The sequence below is a fragment of the Malania oleifera genome, chromosome 3, assembly GCF_029873635.1.
Source record: "Malania oleifera isolate guangnan ecotype guangnan chromosome 3, ASM2987363v1, whole genome shotgun sequence".
Lineage (NCBI taxonomy): Eukaryota > Viridiplantae > Streptophyta > Magnoliopsida > Santalales > Ximeniaceae > Malania > Malania oleifera.
This window is the reverse complement of record NC_080419.1, coordinates 29,709,070-29,719,542: the sequence shown is the minus strand read 5'-3', so window position 1 is coordinate 29,719,542 and position 10,473 is coordinate 29,709,070. Positions and strand designations below refer to the sequence as shown.

The 10,473-nt window shown below is 36.2% G+C and overlaps 1 protein-coding gene across 1 annotated transcript; it reads right to left on the bottom strand.

Moving 5' to 3' along the window:
• Positions 1 to 2,179: 2,179 nt before the first annotated feature.
• On the bottom strand, positions 2,180 to 3,363 carry LOC131150598 (enoyl-CoA delta isomerase 2, peroxisomal-like). The gene has a single exon (XM_058101420.1). The coding sequence runs from the start codon at positions 3,004 to 3,006 to the stop codon at positions 2,290 to 2,292; it is 717 nt and encodes a 238-aa protein (XP_057957403.1). The 5' UTR covers positions 3,007 to 3,363; the 3' UTR covers positions 2,180 to 2,289.
• Between the last annotated feature and the right edge of the window lie 7,110 nt (positions 3,364 to 10,473).

Here is a 10,473-nt window from a genome sequence, read left to right as displayed (position 1 = left end):
GACCAATCTGACCAGTCTCATAGTTTTTCTTAAGCAACCTTGTCAAAACCTCCTCCATTATGATGAATAAATAATGAGAGAGTGGATCCCCTTACCGCAAGCCTCTCGTAGATTGAAAAAACCCTTTAAAAATTTCATTCATCAAAACAGAAAACTATGGGGACTCCACACAACTTTTTATGAGCTTACAAAATCTCTCAGAGAAACCAAAAACCTTAGGTACCACCAAAAGAAAATTCCAATTCACTCTATCATAAGCCTTAGCCATATCGAGTTTTACCATCACATTGCCGCCAGCCATTTTTTTGTACAAAGACTGAACCATTTCTTGAGCAAGTATAATATTTTCAAAAATACTATGCCCAGGAATAAAAAGCACTTTATTCATGCTAGACCAACTTATCAACAACCTTGGTTAGTCTAAAAACAATAATCTTGGAAAGAATTTTATAAGCCACAGAGTACAAACTAATAGGCCGGAATTTATCAAAACTAGAAGGATTATCCACCTTCGGAATTAAAACAATAAAAGAAAAGGAAAAAAACTTGGAAAGAGTAGTGCCCTAAAAAAATCCATTGCCGCATCCAAGAGATCTTTTTTTTTACAATGTCCCAGCAAGATTTATAAAATTCAGAGTCAAATCCATCCGGTCCCGGACTGCTTTCTTTGAGAATAAAGAACACCGCTCTTTTAACTTCTTCTTCTGTCGGTTCGGCGTAGAGGAAATTATTATCAACATCTGAAATTTGCCTTTGAATTAACTTGGAGAGATCACATGATTCAACTACCGAAGACTCTAAAAGAAAATTCTGGAAAAAAACAACTACTTCATTATGAATTGCTTTCGCACCCTCCAATATCCTCCCATCATTCAGAACCATACGATCTATACAACTCTTATTCCGCTTTTGATTGATAACTGAATGGAAGAATTTAGAGTTTTGATACCCCTCAATCAACCATTTTTTTTTTTTCGCAATTTGTCCTAGGCGAGATGCTTCCCTATTCTCCCACACTTAAATCTCCAACTTAGTAGTCAAGTGATCAGCTTTGACATCCTCAAAAAACCCTGCTTGCAGTTGATTTTCTAAATATTTCATTCTTTTCTCAAGAGCTTTTAAATTTTCTCCCATTCTCCTAAAGACATTTTTATTCCATGCACAGAATGCAACTTAAGTTCTCTTAAGGCGAATAGCAAGTTTCAAAAGCCCCGAGGCCGAGTCATTCCTGATTCAGGCATCTTTAATGCACAACAAAAACAAATTATGCTAACTCCACATATTCAAGAACCGAAATAGGGTAGGGTCATACCGAGAGAAAGACGTATTTGTATACACCACCATAGGGCTATGATCCGAAGATTTCTGACTCAGATATTTGAATTAAGCCGAACCATATAGGTTGAAAAAAAATAAAAAAAAATAAAAATTAAATATAAGAACACGATCAAGTTTAACCCAACTACGAGCCATCCCTTTATGGCCATTGCACCACAACATTCGTGAGTCTGTATTTGATAAATTAAGAGACCACAATAATGTAAGCAGTCATTAAAAACACAAATAGTGTAAATAATTTCATAGACAAAATATTATTATATTTTCAAAGTACCATAAGTATTTCTAAAAAAAATAAATTCAATAATATTAGATAAATCTACATTTAAAAATTTTATTTTGAAAAAGTCAAGATCTGGATCTATTATTTTATTTAAAAAAATAAAATAAATGCAATTGTATTATAAATGACAAGTAAAATGAACATCCCAAAATAAAATAGTTAATTCCTTTAATGTCTTCTAAAATTATTGTGAAGTGTCAAACATCATTTAGATAATTATATAATATAATTTTTTAAAGATGAATCTTAGAAATGAAACCGTGGACCTAATAATACCCTCCAAATAATAAATTTTAAATTTATTTTAAAAAAATATTAATTGATTGTTAAGAAATAATAAAAAAATAACAATAACTAAGATTTTAGATAGCAAATAATAGCTTAGAAATTACAATAAACTTAATAGTATTTTCATAATAAAATTCAATATTTTTTATAATTTCAATTTAGCATTCAGTATCTTATATTTTTAAGATTTTTGAAGTCCATCTTGACATTTGTATTTTATAGTTTTGAGCAAACTATTTTAATAAAAAAAAAAAAAATAAGGCCAATAGGTTGTCAATGCGTGGCATTTATTTCAATAATTATTTAGAACAGATTTAACATTAAAAAGGAGATAAAGATAAGAGTACAAGCCACAAAGGCACAGCACAACGGCTGATCAATCAAAGACGCGACACAACGGCCTTATCAACCAATCCCAGCACGACACATAGTTCAGGATACAGAGACTTCCTCATCTCGGCATACACCTTACCATCCCACTTCCTTCCTGCCAACTGCTCCCCCTGGCGCACCGCAGCCTCCACCGTGCTCTCTCCGCTAACGTGCGCCGAATCCACGATCCCCATCTTCACCGCCTCCTCCGCCTTCAGCTTCGCCGCGCTCAAAGCCACGCGCCGCCGGGCAGCCGGGTCGCCGATCTTCGACCTCAGCACCGCCGTGAAATAGTCCGGCAGCGTAAGGCCTATATCCAGCTCGCTCATGTACAACACACCTCGATCGCTTCTCATAAGCACGTAGTCGTGGCTGAGCGCGAGCACGAAACCGGCGGCGGAGGCGTGGCCGGAGACCGCAGCGATCGTCGGCATCGGGAGAGACAAAAGGTCTGCGACGAGGGGCTTGAAGAGGTGGATCATGTGGAAGAGGCGGTCTCTGGCGGCGGATGGGGAGCCGGCGGCTTGGGCCCAGGCGATGTCGAAGCCGTTGGAGAAGAACTTGCCGTGTGCGACGGTGACGAGGGCGGAGGCGCGCGTGGCTTGGGACTTGGCTTGAGAGAGGGCGGATCGGATAGAGTCGATGAGGGCGGGGTTGAGACGGTGCTCGTCGTCGCCGGTGAGGGTTAGGATGAAGAGGTTGCCGCGCCTCTCTAAAGAGCACATGGTGGCGGAGTTGGGTAGTGCTTTTGGCAAATTGTTTGGAGATAAACCGATGGTGAGGGTTGCAGGGTCGCCGTCTATGGATTTGCTACATTTTATAACATCCAAGTTTAGTAGTAGTAGGACCCATTACAATCACTACTCTTCTTTTCTTGCCTTACTTTCCCCTTTTGCTTCTCTCATTTCGGGGAGCAATGTTTAAGAGCTTTTTATGAATTTAAATTTATTTTAATGAAAAATATTTAAGAAAAATTCGGGTGCAACTTTATTTTTATGATTAATGTGTCACAAAATACTTTCAATGATCCAATTTTGTTTTGAGAGAGAACACGTGACAGGAATAGCATTTTTTGCGATGATATTTTTTCTCTCCTCCTTTCATCTCTGCAATTCGCAGAGGAGGCCAAGAGCGAAGAGGAGGGAAGGTGATATGACGAGTTTCTAAAGTTGCAGACGAATGTTAGGTTCAGATTGTATAATCTGAACATTCTGTCACGAATTACAATCCAAATGTTGGGAAGGTAGTATATAAAGAAGGAATATGAGGTATGATTTCTTACATTAAACCTTGTTCTTGTTTTACTAAAATTCTGAAATTTGAGTTGGAATTTGTGTTAGTTTGTAGTAGAAATTGATATTTTTTACGTTGAATTTGGTTATATTAAAATAAATTTGGTGATTTGAAGCATCCTTTTGGAAATCCCCAATTTGATGTTAGAGTTTTTTTCATGTATGAATTTTTGCATATTAAATTTATATGAATAAATGATAAATGCATATGAAAGTTTGTGTTTGATAACATGGAATTATATTATATGATTTTTATTTTTTATCTTTTATTTTTGTTACACTAACATGTTTGATAGCACAAGATTAGAGAGAGAGAGAGAGAGAGAGAGAGAGAGAGAGAGAGAGAGAGAGACTACGCACATGCCAGCCTAGGTTATGTATTTTTCAGAGCAGCAATACAAAGACAGAATACATAATAATATAAACTTAAACCTAATATATATACAAAGACTAAAATGCCCCTAGTGAAATATATATTATCTAACATCTCCCCTCAAACTCACAATGGGGCACCAAGAAGTATCGAGAGTTTGCGAGTAGAAATTGGAAATGACTAATAATGTGGGGCTTTGTGAAGAAGTGAGCCAACTGCATAGTAGAGGAAATGAATGACAGAGAGATGGTACCAAGGCAAAGATGATGACGTGTGAGATGACAATCAATTTCAATATGCTTAGTGCGTTCATGAAAGGCAGAGTTATAAGCAATCTGAATAGCACTCGTGTTGTCACAACACATTGGAGTGGGTTCAGCAAGTAAGACACCCATGTCAGCGAAAAACCAACGCAACCAAACTATTTCAGCAGTAGTTGAAGCCATAACATGATACTCAGACTTAGTAGAAGAACAAGAAACTACAGATTGCTTCTTACTTTTCCACGAAATGAGAGAGTCACCAAGAAAAACATAGAAACTAGTTGTGGACTTGCAGTCTGTAGGATCTCCAACCCAATCAGCATTAGAATAAGCACAAAGTTCTAAAGTAGATATAGAAGGGAGTACTACTGTCACGCCCCGAACCCACAGATGGGTCCCAGGTGTGAATATAGTAACCTAACCTATCTCTGTATCAATTAAACATACATGATACAATACTGAATGAGGGTCCGACCTCGTGGGGTACACGTGAACCCTATACACATTCACATACATATCCATACTCATCAAATACGTAACAGAAAATGTTCTTTATATACATACATCAAACCATACCAGAGTCTATACAGAACTAGAATATACGTTCTCAAAATTACAGTACATACTCTAAGTGTCTACAAAATTCAACAATGACAATTCGGTTACAAAACCCGTACCTACGTAGGTACTAAACGTAGCTAACCGACACCCACGCTTTCGGACGTTAGGATGCTAGTTTTGGCTACCCGAATGACCTGAAAAATATTTGTATATTTGGGGTGAGATACCTCTCAGTAAGGAAGAAAGTAGGTTATATCAGTATGTGGCATACGAGTATTATTTTAGCCTAAAGCATAACATAATACAATACAGTACAATACAATTCCAGTATTTTTCACAAATTCGTTCCAGTACATACGATACCAAATATACGGTTAGTGTCGTCACACTCAAGCACCCAAGACTTTGCAATAATCGAATCCTCATAGTGATATCGTTGCCAGTACGGTGTAGCTCACACCCATCGGTGACCAGCTGGAAAGAACAGACGATATTTCACACCCTCGGATATAGAGTCGGACACTCTCACCTACAGTAATTAGCCGAGACATGGCGTCAACGTACAGTAATTAGCCGCCCCAAGCTAATTCAGCATATGGTAATTAGCTGCCCCTAATTGATTTACAAAACCTAGAACAATTTTGGAACTCATGTCCCTATACTCGTCAACGTACGATAATTAACCACCCCTAACTGTTTTTACAAAATTTGGAACATTTTACATACAATAGTTCATTCCACACTTATTTGGTATACAACAAATCCTATCGTTTTTAGTTAAAGAATACAATTTAATACAAATATGGGTACGGTCATTTCAATACTATAGTTTTAATACAACATATGGTTTCTCCAACAAAATAGAGATGATACCCGAAACCTCCAAATTTTCTCTAAAATTGTAACCTGAAAATCTCGCATTTTACCCGATAAATTTTCCCAAATAAGTAACCAAAACATACATACGATCGTAAACTACGGGTTTACCTATCTCGATTTAAAAAATAATTGATATAAACAGAATCCCCTTACCTTTTCCCGAATACCAAAATATGAACTCTACGGCTCCAAAACAATGAACTGAGACACCAAAACCTAAACATCCAAGAACTATACTTCACTATAATTCTTGCTACTAGATATAAATCGAAACGAAATTGAAATAGAACCTTTACCTCGATTTTTAGGTCAAAACCCGAAAATCCTCGAAATGAAATTCTGATCCAATATACTCGAAGAGATTCCTACCATGATCCACGCAATAACGTTAGATCGCCGAATCGGGCGACAAACAACGAAGAATTGAAAAAAAGATAGAGAGAGAGAGAGAGAAAGAGAGAGAGAGAGAGAGAGAGAGAGAGAGAGAGAGAGAGAGAGAGAGAGAGAGAGAGAGAGAGAGAGAATTTGAGGTTTCTTAGCACCTAAGCAATGGAAATAGGATATTTATAACCCCTTTGACCCTACCAACCTCATTGACGAGACAGCGCCTTCGTCGACGAATCATCCATACATTTCGTCGACGAATCGGATCCTTCAGCGATGAACCCTATTTCGATATTTTACAACATGTTCGATATCTTTTCATCGACGAAACTCTAAATTTCGGTGACGAAGATTATGAAGGCCTTCGTTGACGAGAACAATGGCTTCGTTAACAAAGCGTGCAAAATTTACCTTTTTACCCTTTCGTTATTTAGTCAATCTACATATCTAGGGTCGAGTTCTTACAACCACCCCTCCTTACAAAAATTTCGTTCTCGAAATTTGTAATCGACTCTAGGAAGAGCCGGCGGCCACCCACATAGCATCCCCGTCCCAAATACATACATACCCTCACTTATGGCAGAAGAATACTGTGGTTACACATGATTACACGCTTAAACTGCGTAATTAGGCGTTTTAATCCGAGCATTAGAACTTATATTTTAAATTAAATGCCTAATTACTCTCAATATTTTAACAAAGTGTCCTATTTATAATTTCTGAGTTTCATTGAATAATTTATGAATTTTTGGCAATTTTTTATCGCAGGAAATTTCTCAGGAGCCAAAACCGGCATCAGTTCGTAATTCGGGCATTACTTTTCCATCCAAACTCCGATCAAGGCAATTCAAAATTCTGAAGAAAGCTAAGAAAGAGATCTACAACTTTTGTATTTTAAACTTTGAGAGATACAGACTTTAGTATGGTAGAAATAAGACTTGTTTGCTGGGGGACGGAAACTTAAAATGAAAGAAACAAATAAGGAAAAAAATAAAATATACTTGAAGTGACCCGGCCATGCAGTCGGGTCCCTTTCGTTTTATTTTGTAGCTAAAGACTCGCATGGCTGAAGGGCTGGAGGGCAAGAAAGGAAAGAAAAAAAAGAAAAGAAAATAAAAGAAAAGGAGGTAAGGTAGGGTTGAAAAAAATAATTTTCTTTTGGAAGGAGCAGCAGTTGTGGTCTTTTGTGGGAGTCTGTGCGCCGCTGGACAGCAAGGAGAGCTCCTCACGGCCAACCCTCCATTGATCTCTCTCTCTCTCTCTCTCTCTCTCTCTCTCTCTCTCTCTCTCTCTCTATCTCTCTCTCTCTCTCGCTCTCTTTCTCTCTCTCTCTCTCTCTCTCTCTCTCTCTCTCTCTCTCTCTCTCTCTCTCTCTCTCTTTGAGTTATTTTATTTCAATACATGTCGGAGCACTATTAAATCTAGTTGTTTTTTTTTTATTTAATGCCACCATTGAGTTTAAATTTCAGTTGAATTATTTATACTAATTGCTTTAATTGTCTCTTTTGTTTTGAATCTTTAGTGTTTGGTTGAGTTAATATTTATTATTAAATTTAGTTCGTTTCTTTATTTGTAATCTTTGTTGGAATGAAATTTTATTTGAGTTGTTCTTATTGTTAAAGTCAGTTTGTTTCCCTTTTTATTTAATGTCAATAAATTTAATTTAAGTTAGATTATGTGTTGAATTTGTCTTGCTGCGTTTTACTTCATTATCACTGCCACACTTATTTTAATATTTAGTTTGGGTTAGCTATTGAATTGAGCATTTTTGTTTGAGTATTTTTAGGTTGTTATTTCATCATTTTGTTTAAGTTTGTCATATAGCTTAGTTTATTTTTGTTTAAGATCTAGTTTACTTTATTTCTTTATTTAGGTTATTATCATATTGAGTTTAGTTTGTTTTTGAATGAGTCTTGTTTGCTTAATTTTTTTGGGGTCAAGTAATCATTGTGTTGAGTTGGGTATTTAATCTTAAGTCATTAATAAGGTTTAATTTTAGTTTATCTTTGTTTAGTTAGTGAGTTGTTTGGTTGGTTTTATGCGTGTTAAATCTTTAGTTTAGGTTTTGCGTCATTTCAATTTCATTACAATTCTCCAAAAACCCAAAATTTCGAATCTGAACCATGTTTAGTAAAAATTGTTTTCTTATTTTCTTCTCCTATTTCGCGCTAGTTTAGAACTAATTTGCATTCCCCGTTGAGACAATCTAGCCCTTGGGTTGAATATTACACGATATAACTACTATACTGGGGATAGCTTTAGTGCGACTCATTTTTAGAAGTGAGTCAAGTTTTTGGCGCCGTTGCTGGGGAGTGCGAGAATTAGTTTTAATCTAGTGTTTCTCCATTTATTTTGATTTTTCTCATAATTTTAAAACACAAAAAATATATATAATATTTTCAAAAAAAGAAAAAAAAAAAGAAAAAAAAATTGATCATGCTTGATTGCTGCTATGTTGGTGACTATTTGCTTTTTGGGTTGATGTTTAATGTCTTGGGTTAGAGACATTTCACATAGGCTATACAAACTGTCACCTAATACAGGTAGTAGGTTTCCTATTTCTGTTGTAAGTGAGGACATTGAAATTGATTTGAGTGATATTTTTGAAGAGAATTTTGAGGAAATCATGGTTGAACATCCTCCTGCACCTCGCACTTTGAAAGACTTTTTACAGCCTACACGCACTACTACACCATCCTGTATTGTTTTGCCAAATAATGCACCGAATTTCACCATTAAGTATGGTATGTTGTCAATAATATCTCAGTTCTACGGGATGAATTCTGAGAGTCCTTATCAACATCTAACCGATTTTGAGTTGGCATGTACTACCTTCATTACTAGATCAGGAACTGATGAATACATTAAGTTTCATTTATTTCCTTTTTCCTTGAAGGATAAAGCGAAGATCTGGTTTAATTCTCTAAGACCTAACTCTATTTCTGATTGGACTGACATGCAACGTGAGTTCTTACATAAATTTTTTCCTTTTCAGAGAACCCAGTTCCTACAAGAGCAAATCAGTCAGTTTATGCAAAGATGTAATGATACTTTCCAGGCTTGTTGGGAAAGGTTCAAAGAGCTGATAAATATGTTTCCACATCATGGGTTTGAGTCTTGGAGGTTGGTAAATTATCTACACTGCCCTCACTCCTGATTGTAAGCACTTTGTTCAAACTATGTGTAATGGGGAGTTCTTTAATAAGGAACCAGATGAAGTACTAGCATTCTTTGATTATTTAGCTGAAAGTGTACAACAATGGAACACACGATCTGATCGGGCACCAATGGCAGTGCAACCTCTCAGGGCAATTGGTGGTGGAGGTAGATATGAGGTAAAGGAGGAAACTGATATTCAGGCTCTTATTGCTGCATTAGCTAGGAGGGTAGAGGTTATGGAGTTAGAGAAGGTGAAAACAGCGAAATCAGTTAAATGAGTGTAACCCTTAATGATATTCCAAATCACACCTGAAGCACTTATTTAATGACACGAGTATAATATAAAAAGATAACAAGTGTTGAATTCGAATGTTACTTTAACTACGATTCAAAAAATGTTACTTTATCTTGAGCCTAGAGAGATACAATTCCTTTTCTAATATAATATATATTTTAATATAATGAAAATGATAGGAAAACTACTATTCAACACTTGGGTTGAATAATCAAGTGTTTTGAATAATAACAATTGTATCTCTATAGCCTTAAGATAAAGTAACATTCAAATTCAACACTTGGGTTGAATAATTCTAATAAATTTGGGAAAAAAAAAAACTTCAAATTAGTTTGATGGCGAAGCTTGGAAATTGGCCAACTTGTTCTCCTAAGATATTTTGAGATGAGAAGAGCTAAGGGGTTGTTTGGTATTATCGTCAAAACTTAACTGATAAATCTGGTAAATTTGTACTCACACACACACACACACACACACATATATATATATATATATATATGGAAAATACATATTGTATCGTAATAAGTTTCTATGGGTATGTAAATCATCTGTTATATCTATACATAAAGGATTTCCCCTTACTGGATGGACATTCATATAACATCATGTAATGACCCCACATGATCGGGTTGTGTGGCCCGTAGGCTGAACTTAGTAATGACTAGCCTATCACGTTAAGTCAAACATAAAAGTATGTAAGTACGATTGCCCACCCAGTCTGGTCCGGACCCATCCTGCTCTCCGCAATACTTCACGGGTTAGACCCAAGGGGGTATCCTATTTTCCGCAACACTTCACGGGTCAATCGACTATCCAATACCAACACTCTATTTGAAAAGTGTGGTTGCACTGACATAACATAACATAATAGCTATGGTGCCGAGCTTTCTGAACATATCTAGTCCATTGGGGTTCTTAAACCATATAATACTATCTATATACATATATAACACTAATACATGATTTTATCTCATAAAACTTGTCTG

What these genes read in the sequence shown, in the direction of transcription:
- LOC131150598 (XM_058101420.1), bottom strand. Translation starts at nt 3,006, where the DNA reads ATGTGCTCTTTAGAGAGGCGCGGCAACCTCTTCATCCTAACCCTCACC.